Below are 13,060 nucleotides of genomic sequence, written 5' to 3' on the forward strand. Positions count from 1 at the left end.
TGCATGGCTCAGTTTCTTGCTTACTGAGGCCTAGTGCTGGTCCATGGACTGGGGGTTGGGGACCCCTGCTCTAAATGCAACTTAAGTCACTCTGAATAAACAAACAAATTGGCTGAAATTGCTATGGTGTTAGGCTCCTCCCAGTGATTTTCTAAGTGATCAGAGGAAGCCTTTACAATCCATTAGCTAAACACTTGCCTTCAACATTAGTATGAAGTCACATGTCAACATCAGTAATTCTGTTCCAGGGATTGCTCATTTCAACTCTGTGTAGGGTGGCCTTTGGTCTCATCTGTTTATGTTTGTGCTAGATTTAATAGTTCCTTTGCTTGAGTAATCTTGTTCTTTTGGACATAAAGGAAGGGTTCCACCATTGTAAAATGAGCTCGTTTATTACCAGTGTGTGTGCTATAGAAACAGAAGAATAACAACAGGTGGTTTACCTGTAATTAGTTATTTGGTTATCTGTGCATTCATTTCCCACTTCTGTGCAGATGCCGTCTTGGGTAGATATGTTGCATTCTTATGACTGTTGTATTGACCTCTAGAAATGAAGGAAAAATGAGACAAAGACTTCTAGACATACAATGTAGGGTGCCCTTCCTGCCCAAAATATCTTTAGCTATGAAATGTTCATGATAAAAGCATTTATGCAGATACAAACTTTATGCTTGTGAATGTATAGATGACTATTTGAAGACACCAAATTACAGATAGCCAGTTTTTCTAATTTTTTGACAGTGTTCACAAGATAGGAAACCAGTTTATTTGCTCCATGCATTAATAAAAAAAGGTTGATGGATCACTCTACATCCCTATTAACATGCTGCTAGTGTATTTGTTATTTCCCAAGTTGTTAAGCATCATAACTAGAGATCTTTAGATTTGTGATGCATTTCCTGCAGTTCTTGTGTATAGTTGAAATCTATTAACCACTATTTTATTAATCTATGATTCTGTTTTCATGGGCTTCTCTGCTGCTGAAAGTCTTCCTTTGTGAGAAATTATGTGACGTGATCCAGTCATCACTAGGCTTGATACTGGCATAGGTTTTCTTTTATTTATATTGACATAGGTGCCTTATAGCTGAGGTAGATTGTCAGCCTGTCAGTGATTATATTAAGAATTTGCTTTCTAAAAATTCTGAGCCTTTGTTTTCTCGTAGCTGTTCTTGAGAAGCCATTGGAAAAAAAGGCTGGAAGGAATTATGGTCCCCCTGGAACAAAGAAACTCATCTACTTCATTGATGATATGAATATGCCTGAAGTTGATACCTATGGAACAGTTCAGCCTCATACACTGATCCGGCAACATCTAGATTATGGGCATTGGTAGGTTAGGGATGGATAAATTGATCCATTTTTGATCATGGCTTTATACTGAACTTTATTTTGTTCCCACCCAATCTACATTAAAAATAAACAAACAAACATAAAAACAAACCAAAATATTCAGAGTAGTTAGGCTAAGTTTGGGATGGATGATTTTGCTTCTGATTTGAATCACTGTTATATGAGTTTATTTATAGCTCCAGTCTGTTTTCTACCCCTCTTCTTACACAAGTAAGAATCACATCACAATCTTTGGACATTAATAAAATCTGATCGATATTCTAGTTAAGTTTGAACTGTACATTAATCCAAAAGATGTAGTCAGGTTCTTCGGTATCATTTATGAAGACTGAATTATTCATACATCCCCATGGAAAGGTTCTTTATGTAGCGCAAAACTCCCAATAAAACATCTTGTTTTTATTTTAACACTGCAGCCTATAGAATGTGCAATCCATCCTTTATTATTGGTATGGATTGGCTTCTTTTTAGCTCCCCCTCCCCCAGTCTTCCTACCGCTAGACCCTTTTCAGTCTGGTTTCAGGCCTGGTTACTGCACCGAAACCGCTTTGGTCGCACTGACCAATGATCTCTGGCGGGCCAGGGATAGAGGACATTCCTCTCTCCTAGTGCTCCTTGACCTCTCAGCGGCCTTCGATACCATCGACCATGGTATCCTTCTGCGACGGCTGGAGGAGGTGGGAGTGGGAGGCACCGTTTTACGGTGGTTCTCCTCCTACCTCTCCGACAGGTCACAGTCGGTGTTGGTTGGCGAGCAGAGGTCGACTCCTAGGCCCCTTAGTTATGGGGTGCTGCAGGGGTTGGTCCTGTCCCCCCTCCTATTTAATATCTACATGAAGCCACTGGGTGAGATCATTCGCCGGCACGGGATTAAATACCACCAGTGTGCGGACGATACAAAGCTGTATTTGTCCGCCCCGTGCCAACTCAGCGTAGCGGTGGAAGTGATGTGCCAGTGCCTGGAAGCTGTTAGGGTCTGGATGGGAGTGAACAAGCTTGCACTCAATCCTGACAAGACTGAGTGGCTGTGGATGTTGCCTCCTAAGGACAGTCCAGCTAGTCTGTCCCTAAACCTGGGAGAAAAAAAGTTGCTCCCCTCAGAGAGGGTCCGCAACCTGGGGGTCCTCCTGTATCCGCAGCTGATGTTGGAACATCATCTGTCGGCTGTGACCAGGGGGGCCTTTGCCCAGGTTCACCTAGTGCACCAGTTGTGGCCCTATTTGGACCGGGAGGCACTGCAAACAGTCACTCACGCCCTCGTCACCTCAAGACTGGATTACTGTAATGCGCTCTACATGGGGCTGCCCCTGAAAAGTGTTCGGAGACTACAATTAGTCCAGAATGCAGCCGCATGAGCGATACTGGGTGTACCTAGCACCTATCCTCCGCGAGCTGCACTGGCTTCCTATTGGTCTCCGAGCACGATTCAAGGTGCTGGTTATCACCTTTAAAGCCCTACATGGATTAGGACCCAGATATCTTCGGGACCGTCTTCTGCCGCACACCTCCCTAAGACCGATAAGATCGCACAGGATGGGACTTCTCCAGGTGCCATCAGCTGGACAATGCCGGCTGGCGACGCCTCGGAGTAGGGCCTTCTCTGTTGCTGCTCCAGCCCTATGGAATGAGCTACCCCCAGAGATCCGGACCCTACCCACTCTCATGCCCTTCCGAAAAGCTATTAAGACCTGGCTATTCCGGCAGGCCTGGGGCTGTTGACCTCTGGATTGAGGTCCAGCCCCACTTAGATTGGGTGTATGTTGTGTCTTTTTAAATTTGTCATGTTTTATCTGTTTTTAATTTCTCTTAATCTCTGTTTCTGTAAGCCGCCTGGAGTCCTCCGGGATTGGGTGGCCTATAAATTTAATAAACAGTTAAACACTTAAACAGCTTTGCCTTTTGAATGGAATGTAACTTGTGGCTTTAAAGAATTGGTCTCATCATGGATATGCATGATTTTAGAGAAATCACAATCATTATGGAATGCATTGATGTAATGGAAACATATGTGAATTTTAACCTCATCCAGCCCCCCTGCCCTCAAATTGTACAGTCTCTGTTGGAATATTAATTGAAAACAGCTGGGATGCAGCAGGTGCCTGGTGCCCCCCCCCCCAACATGCTGCTTCAGACTTGGCAATGTTTGGCAGGCACACTGCTGTTGTCACTAATAATCTGTGATTAGAATGATGCATTCTTTTTTCTTTTTCTGGCAAAGGTATGACAGAAACAAGCTGTCCCTGAAGGAAATCACGAATGTGCAGTACGTGTCATGCATGAATCCCACTGCAGGCAGCTTTACTATCAACCCACGTTTGCAGGTATTGCTTGCTGATCTAGAACACTTCAGGTTTTGTTAATTACCTTCATTTTTTTCATGCTTGGTTAGATTATGCCCAAGCAAAGAGAAGCTCCAGGAATGGAACAGTTTATCTGTCACAAATCAAAACTAAAGGCTTGATAGGAGAGGAACAGGGTGGAGTGGCCGGCAGAAATTAGTGGTTTTCTGGAATGATCATCCTTTATATAGAACTAATTCATTATTTTCTATATTGCTTTAATACATCAGTAAACCATATCTCTGTGCCTTCCATTTAGGTCAATTGGGATATGACTATAAAGTTCAAGAGAAAAGTAAGGTAAAAGAATTTCAGTACCACGGACAGCAGCACATGGGTTTTCCTCACTCTAACCCTTGTGATGAATGCAAAGTCCTCATCACTGCAACGCCATCTCTAAATGACATGGTCATTAAGCAAAATTTTGTGATTGGCTCACTTAGTGACAGCAGTCCCTCACAGTCTCAGGTGCAGTTAAGTAGATCCCATGTGGTCATTAAGCAAGAACATCATATGACCATGACTTGTCACCTTCTGCTAGCTTCTTATTCACTTTACTTGTCAGAAGCTCACTGGGAAGATTGCAAATGGCAATTATGTACCTGTGGGATAGTTGTAAATGTACAACAGTTGCCAAACGCCAGAATTGTGGTTATGTGACCACAATATACACAGTAGGTATACCCTTTCTCTTATGTATAATGCCTACTGATTGTGTTTTGTTTTTTATATTATGTTTTTGCAGCGCCACTTCTGTGTGTTTGCTCTCTCATTTCCTGGGGCAGATGCTCTTTCCACCATTTACAGTACTATCCTAACTCAGCATCTAAAATGTGGGAACTTCTCTGCAGCCTTACAGAAGTCATCCCAGCAGTTAATACATCTGGCTCTTGCTCTGCACCTGAAAATAGCAGCCACATTCCTCCCAACAGCTATTAAATTTCACTACAACTTCAATCTTAGGGATTTCTCCAACGTCTTCCAAGTAGGTTGCTTTCTCTTTGGGGAACTATTTATTATTTTGACTGTGTATATGCTTAAGGAGGCTAAATTTTGCAATTAAGTCAAATTATGTTGGCAGTGTGCAATCATGCCCTCTCCAAGAATCAGTTTGCAGCTTGGCAAAATAAAATAAAAAACACTAAAAAAAATAAGAACAAGAAACCAAAATGGTGCTAAAAAGGTCAGTTGCTTTTGCTGTTGAACCATGGCCTCTGTTCTTTATTTGTTGGGTTGTTGTTGTAATGTTTAGGATAAGTCTGGTCCATTATTATTGCCATCTATGATCTGTTTTACAGTAATGGGTGAATTTTTAACCTGTAACCTGTACGCCATCCAGAGTCACTGTGAGTTAGGTGACTTTATAAATATGGTCTAGAAATGAATGAATGCACAAAAAAGTAAATATTTCTATGGTATTGTATGCATATTGTAATATCAATTAATGAAAGAAGTTCAGAGTTTTTGCAGTGATTTCATTGTTCTGTGGAATATGTATTTCTTCTCCTTTTTATATAATAGTAATTATTTATTTTAAAACATTAGCTCTTTCTGAATTAAAAGAAAGATCAGTGGAGTCTTCTTCACACCATTTAATAACATGGTTTATGATTGCCTAAACTGCAGCTTCTTTTAATACACTATGGATGACCTATTTTAAAACATGCACAGTTTACTGAAAGATATAATTGATTAAAATTATTGCTGCGCATTGATTATCTTGCTTTCAATTAAAATAGAATGTTTGAAAAGCAGCCATTCGACAGAAAAGCTGAGAATAATTTCTTGGGAGTTTGGTTTATTCAGGAAGTAGTTTAATTTAGTTTAGCAATTTTATTCACTGTCCAAGATTGTTATAGGATACAAATATACACATGTAAATATGTAAAATTTATAATATAATATAACATATAGAAATACATATAAGATACACAGCAAACTAACACATATAATAATACTTTCAACTCTCTTTGTTACAGTAGAATAAGGCATTAACAACAGATCACAGTGTTTTGCTTTTCCATAATAGTATGAACAAGTCATTTCTATAAAGCTCTATCAATCTAATCTGTAAAAACCAAAGTCAAATTTCATTCTTTTCTACTTCAAGCACGGAGTTCAGAATCAATTTCCATGCGGAAACAAAAGTACTTATGTTCTTTTCTTTAATCAAGGTAGTCGTTTGATTTGACAATTCCAGCATTAAACCCACATTGTCCTTACAGAAATTGCAACTAAGAATAACTTAGCAACTTTTTTTTGGTGCTTTGAGTAATCCTCTGGTAAGATGAGCAGCCATTACATTTTATCAACAAATAAAACTTTTTAAATATTTCAAGGGAACCTTCTGCTATCAGAAAATACATATGTTTCTCACCTTGGCAGTCCACCTGGCCAGCTAATGAAGAATGCTAAGTTTAGTATGTGAAACAGTTCACAAAAACACATGAAACTGACTCTATTGATCCTTATAAACAGGCACTGAGCAAAATTACTATTTCCTCTTTGGAGCCATAGCTAATATAACACTGAATGCAGCTTGTGAGCAATCTGTCTCTCCACAGCCCACTGTATAATAGCAGGAACAATGTCTTGTAAATTGGGGTCAAACTCAGGATCTTTTATCTTCAAATACACTTTTTCATAACCCCGTTGAAGCAGATACTGAGCTGAAGAAACTGCAAAAATGTAAAGCCATATCTGTGCTCTTCTTCCAAGAAGAATAGAACTTGTCCATATGAATGAAAAAAGAGATTTCTGTGCAATTTGTTTTTAACCAATACGGTTAACAGCAAGATTGTGCATGTATCTTTGTAGAAGGAAGATAAATTTTGAGATGCAAAGGTGCATTTGGAACATAGCAAGGGGTTTAAAATACTGCTATTAAAATGTACTCTGAATTCCTTTTAATGGTCTCAAGTCCTAAACTGCACTTTTTGCTTTTGCTTTTTACTGTTGCAATGGCACATTTATTGCTTCTGGGGTTGGCACATTGAACTATTGCATTGCCCCTTTTTTGTGCATACACTAATGCCTTTTACTTTTGCAAATTCATGTTAAGGAAGATAATTCCTAAATATTTAAAATATTTTCCTTGTTCACTTGTTCTGTGATGGTAAAGAATATCTCCCAATTATGTATGCAGCTGCTATCTTTGTTGATAATATTGTAAACAAAATTGTTAATTTTGGTATAATTCATATGATCTAATATACATGATATCACTCTTACATGTGTGTGTATACATGTATATGTGTATACATACATATGTGTTGTGACTCAGCAGTTCTGCTGTGAGTTTTTTCGGGATACAAGATTCAGTATGCAGCTGGGGCTTGTGGGAGACAAGTTTGGAGATAAAAGGATGGATGCTGCCACGCCCCAGTCGCTCGAGTCAACGTCGTTCCTTCATGCGTTCCTTGGTTTGTACAACATTGCTTGCTTATTAATCGTGATTTATGCCTGTTACACTTGGATAAGTGCTTTGGTGTTTCATGTAAACCTGATCCGTGGAGACTGTGGAAGAAGTGAAGTGCTTGTAAGAGTCTTTTGTTTTGCATTCTTGTCGGAGACTTGTATTTATGTTATTTCTGGGCTCGAAGCCAGTTTGAACTGAAAACTGATAAAGAAAGACTTCCTTTTAAGTTGCCTGCCTGCGTTTGTTAACGAGCCGTGAAGGGGGGGACAGAACACATATGTATATGTATATTAGAACATATGGTCTGATGTAGATATCTGATGAAAGTATCTGATATGGATAACTTCATTGATTTGAACCTCTACCAAAGGGAAAATATGGACTATGTTAGGTATTTTAGAATAAGCTACACATTATTAGGACTAATATTTACATGCAAATCAACCATACTTATCCAGTATTTGATCTGATCTAAATGAGCATATGAACATTCACTGCCACCATCATATATAAAAAGAAAGTTCCATAAGATGTTTCCATTTGTTTGTCTATTACAGGGGTAGTCAACCTTTTTATACCTACCGCCCACTTTTGTATCTCAGTTAGTAGTAAAATTTTCTAACCACCCACTGGTTCCACAGTAATGGTGATTTATAAAAGTAACTTTACTTTCTAAAATGTATAAAGCAGAATTACAGCAAACCCCTACCACCCACCATGAAAGTTGGAATGCCCACTAGTGGGCAGTAGGGACCTGGTTGACTACCATTGGTCTATTATATCCAATATTATTTTGGAAGACTCAATTGTTTGCATCCTACACCTAAACAATCAAACCAATACTTAGGTTTAAATTGGATTCTATTATAATTATTTGATTCTTTACCACTTTTACTTCTTAGATATATCATTACTGATAATTTGTTAGTAGTTGTGCAATACTTTTCCTTCACTCTCCACATTTCACATGATTTTTCTCAGTAAGGGAGCTTTAGGAAGACTAATATATTGAGCTTCAGCTTTCTAAGATTCACTGGACTATCTGAATTAGAGTGACTGTAGCCAAGTAGCACAATTTGTGCATTTATAGTCTTGCTTGTAAGTCTAAAGTGGTTTTGTAGTAACTTGGTAATGATTGCTTCAGGGGGAAATTTGGTCATAAAGTCTACAATGCTGATTAATAATGGTGAAAATATTATCATGCAGATGATGGTAACTACTTCAGAAAGTTTCCTTTTGATTTCCTCCACAACTGAAGATCTCCCTAAAATGGCAGCCCAGGATTTGACATTAGTTCTTTCAACCATACAGCTTAATTATTTTTAGTTCTTTTATCACAGTTATCCACTCTTTCTAGGTATGGTCTGTTATCTTTGCCAGCTTTCATAGAGTGGATATGTTGTTGTTGTTGTTGTTATTATTATTGTACAATTGTATCACAGCGGCCAGTTGTTTCGCCGGATTTGGCATTGGTTACTAGTCGGGCCCCACCCAGGGGCCTAGGACGTCGTAACGTATTTTCGTAATATGCGTGCAGATTCAAGCAGTGCAGCTTTTTGCATTTGACTGATGGTAATTTTGTCAATTTTTAACTGTTTTAAATGTAATTCCAGTGCTTTTGGAATAGCACCCAGTGTGCCAATTACCACTGGAATTACCACTGCTGGTTTGCGCCATAGTCGTTGAATTTCAATTTTTAAGTCCTGGTATTTTGCGATTTTTTTCATGTTCCTTCTCAGCGACCCTGCTATCACCTGGTATTGCAATGTCTATGATTGTGACCTTATTTTTCTCAACCAGTGTGATGTCTGGTGTATTATGTGCCAGTATTTTGTCCGTTTGTATACGGAAATCCCACAAGATCTTGACCATCTGATTTTCGGTGACTTTTTCAGGCTGCTGTTCCCACCAGTTTGTTGCTGTTTTAATATTATAATTTTTGCACAAATTCCAATGAATCATTTGTGCTACTGAATTGTGCCGCAATTTATAATCAGTCTGCGCTTTTTTTTTACAGCAGCTGAGTATGTGATCAACAGTTTCATCAGCTTCTTTGCAAAGTCTGCATTTGGCATCATCAGAGGATTTTTCTATTTTGGCCTTAATGGCATTTGTGCGGATAGCTTGTTCTTGCGCAGCCAGGATTAGTGACTCTGTTTCTTTCTTTAATGTACCTGTTGTTAACCATAACCAAGTTTGTTCACTGTCCACTTTATCTTTTATTTTTTCCAGAAATTGGCCATGCAGTGCTTTGTTCTGCCAACTCTCCATTCTTGATTTTATCACATCTTTTCTGTATTCTTGTTTTGTCTGTTGGGCCTTCAGTAGATTTTTGTTCTTTACTTCGATTAATAGATGTTCTTGATTTTCTTTTAAATAATCAGCCAGTCCATGTTTTTCTTCTTCAACTGTTTGCTTCACTTGTAATAATCCTCTGCCACCTGATTTTCGGGGCAGATATAGTCTATCAGTATCACCACGTGGATGTAAACTGTAGTGCATTGTCATTAGTTTCCTGGTTTTTCGGTCCAAAATGTCCAAATCAGCTTGTGTCCAGTTAACTATACCAGCTGTGTATCTTATAACTGGTATTGCCCAGGTATTTATGGCTTTGATTGTATTTCCACCATTCAATTTAGATTTTAAAATTTTCCTAACTCTGTTGGTGTACTCTCGCCTGACAATAGTTTTTACTTCTCCATGCTTGATGTTATCCAACTGCAGAATGCCTAAGTATTTGTAGGCTTCATTTTCTTTGCATTTAATTAATTGGCCATTGGGCATTTCAATTCCCTCACATGCAGTGATTTTGCCCCTTTTTATGGATACAGTGGCGCATTTTTCCATGCCAAACTGCATTGAAATATCGGTGCTGAATACTCGGACTGTGTTTGTCAATGATTGGATTTCTATTTCTGACTTTCCATAGAGTTTCAAATCATCCATATATAGTAAATGCGAAATTTTTTCAGCTTCTTTGGCTGTTTGGTAGCCTAATTTCATTTTTTTTAAGATTACTGATAGTGGGATCATTGCGATGATGAAGAGAAGAGGTGAAAGTGAATCACCCTGGAAAATTCCTCGCTTGATATTAACCATTCCGTAGATCTCATTCCCTACTGCCAACTCAGTTCTCCATTGTTTCATTGCCTTTTCAGTAAAGGATGTAATATTTTTGCTAATGCCAGTTGTTTCTAAGCATTTTATGATCCAACTATGTGGCAGTGAGTCAAATGCCTTTTTGTAATCAATCCAGACCATATTCAAGTTTGTTTTTCTGTTCTTACAATTTTCTAATATCATTTTATCAATTAGAAGCTGATCTTTTGTGCCCCTGCTCCTTCTTTTGTTGCCTTTTTGCTCTACTGGCAAGATGTTGTTTGTTTCCAAATAATCCATCATGTTATCTGCAATAATGCCTGTGAGTAATTTGAAGGTTGTTGGCAAGCATGTTATTGGTCTGTAGTTTTCAGGTGTTGTTCCCTTAGTTGCATCTTTCTGAATCAAGTATGTTTTTCCAGTTGTCAACCATTCATCAATTTGGCCCTTTTGTAAAATTTCATTCAGTTGCCTGGCCAATATTGCATGTAAACTGGTCAGATATTTGAGCCAGAAACCATGTAATTGGTCCTTTCCAGGTGATGTCCAATTCTTTACCTTTTTAACTCGATTTTTGACCATCTCAGTTGTTATTTCTAATACTTGCATTTGTTTGTTGCCAATGCTTTTCTCAAAGTCATGTATCCACTTTGCTTCCTTGTTGTAGTCCTTTGCATTTTCCCACAATTCTTTCCAGAATTCAACTGTGGCCTGTTTTTCTGGTTTTTCACTTTTGGTGTCACCATTTACATTAAGACTTTGGTAAAAACGCCGTTGGTCTGATCGAAATTGCTGATTTTGTTTATATTGGATGATTCGTGCCTCATATCTTTCAATTTTTCTAGCTGTTGCTGTTATCTGCTGTTTTACAATCTCTACAGCTTCATTGATGTTTCTTGTATCCAATCTATATCTCCTGATTAGCCGATCTATGATTTTGTTGTTTTTAAGCCGTTGCTCATGCATGTTCTTTAAGTTACTAGCATCTGCCCTTAATTTTTTGATTTTTTGTTCTAAACGGATTTTCCACTTTGGCTTTGATGCTTTTTCTGTTGTGTGACTAGGTACTTTAATTTTAATGCCTAGTTCATTAGTGACTATTACAGCTGCGCTGTACATTAACTGGTTTGTTTCCAAGATGGATCCCGATTCAATTGTTGAAAACACTGCATTAACCATTTTCATGATAGGGGCCAAAATTTTCTTAGGCACAGTTTTTAGTGATGGTAAACGTTGCCTTTCCTCATTAAGCAGAAAATGCTCCATGATCTTATCCTTCAATTCTTTTTGTTTTTGTGTTAGTTCATCAGTTGGTTCAGTGATAACCAGTGATAACTGGTTCTAGTGGTGGTGATGTTATTTCCTCCCCGAGAGCTTCTTCTGGGAGTTCTACTATAATGACTATTTTACTATAATACTTATAGTAAAATACTTTAATAAATACTATAATACTTTAATAAAATACTATAATACTTATAGTAAAATACTTATAGTATTATTATAATTACTATAATAATAATAATAATAATAATTATTAATCTGCTGTACTCCTGTTGTATATTGCTGAGCTTAAAAACCAGAAATGGGGAAAATGAAGGAGAAAAAAAGAACAGGTTTCAAGCACGCAAGTCAAAGGAAAGCACTTAAACAGATTAAAATAGAGGATCTGCTGTCACTGAAAGGAGGCTTAACTATAAGTGATGATATTTTTCCACTAAGTGATCAATTTGAACTACTGAACAGGGAGACTGTGCAAGGATGGGTAACTTCTGATTAACGATTCCACTTCAAAGGAAACTCAAACAGACACAAGATTCACAAACAATGATAACTCAAACAGTGTTGAATTTTCACCTGAATTTATTGCCAAAAAAGTGTACATTACTTGTAGAGTGTATGATTACCTTTTTTTAAAAAAAGAATTTGTTGGGCATTAAAGAGAAGCTGGAAAATTTCCCCATTCTCTGGATAGACTTTTGGATGGTCAGATTGGTAAGGAGACTGAAAAAACTTCTAGAACAGGTTTTAAAGTTTAGACTGACAAAATTAGCATAAGTTTGATAGTTAAAGCAGACAGATTCTCCAGGTTCTCCATAATAAGACTTCCCTTGCAATATTTTGTGAATCTAAATCAAGCATAGACTGAATTACAGTCAGAAGGGTTTTTTTCTTTTTGCAAACCAGAGCCAAGGTGGCGCAGTGGTTAAATGCAGCACTGCAGGCTACTTCAGCTGACTGCAGTTCTGCAGTTCGGCTGTTCAAATCTCACCGGCTCAGGGTTGACTCAGCCTTCCATCCTTCCGAGGTGGGTAAAATGAGGACCCGGATTGTTGTTGGGGGCAATATGCTGATTCTGTAAACCACTTAGAGAGGGCTGAAAGCCCTATGAAGCGGTATATAAGTCTAACTGCTATTGCTATTGCTATTGCTAAACCTGTGATCCAGGGGTGTCAAACTCGCAGCCCACTGGCCAGATGCATCATGCACTGGCCACATCCATCCCTGGTTTAGTGAAGGGGGGAAGTCATGATACATAATGTGATGAGAATAAGATGTCGCGAGTTTGACACCCATGCTGTAATCCCTTTTATTGGGATGGAGTCAGGGTGATTCAATGGAGCTGAGCATTTACTGGCAGGACGCTCATCCTGACACCAATGCAGAGTTTGCAGCAGATATTTTCTCTTTTCTCCCTGATAGAGAAACATCGGTTGCTGCCTAGGATTGAACTTCCAACCCCCTAAGTGTGAGGCAGGTGTCTTCACCTCTAGGCCACCGCACCACTCAATTAAAGTCATGAGTTAATTCTCTTAATTTGTACTAGATTCTAATGTATCACCTGAAACAAATAG

At 38.4% G+C, this 13,060-nt stretch overlaps 1 protein-coding gene across 2 annotated transcripts in view; it reads left to right on the plus strand.

Annotated features, from left to right (window-relative positions):
- The window catches only part of DNAH9 (dynein axonemal heavy chain 9), a 245,372-nt gene that overhangs the window by 90,378 nt on the left and 141,934 nt on the right, over positions 1 to 13,060 (plus strand). For both annotated transcript variants that reach the window (XM_087709774.1, XM_087709773.1), the window contains exons 39-41: positions 1,166 to 1,331; positions 3,571 to 3,673; positions 4,437 to 4,676. In XM_087709774.1, coding sequence (XP_087565900.1) covers positions 1,166 to 1,331; positions 3,571 to 3,673; positions 4,437 to 4,676 — 509 coding nt within the window. The remainder of the gene's footprint in view (positions 1 to 1,165; positions 1,332 to 3,570; positions 3,674 to 4,436; positions 4,677 to 13,060) is intronic.

The sequence above is a fragment of the Thamnophis sirtalis genome, unplaced genomic scaffold (genome assembly GCF_051295495.1).
Source record: "Thamnophis sirtalis isolate CommonGarterSnake01/CBP01778 unplaced genomic scaffold, rThaSir2_p1.2 scaffold_3, whole genome shotgun sequence".
NCBI classification, from domain to species: domain Eukaryota; kingdom Metazoa; phylum Chordata; class Lepidosauria; order Squamata; family Natricidae; genus Thamnophis; species Thamnophis sirtalis.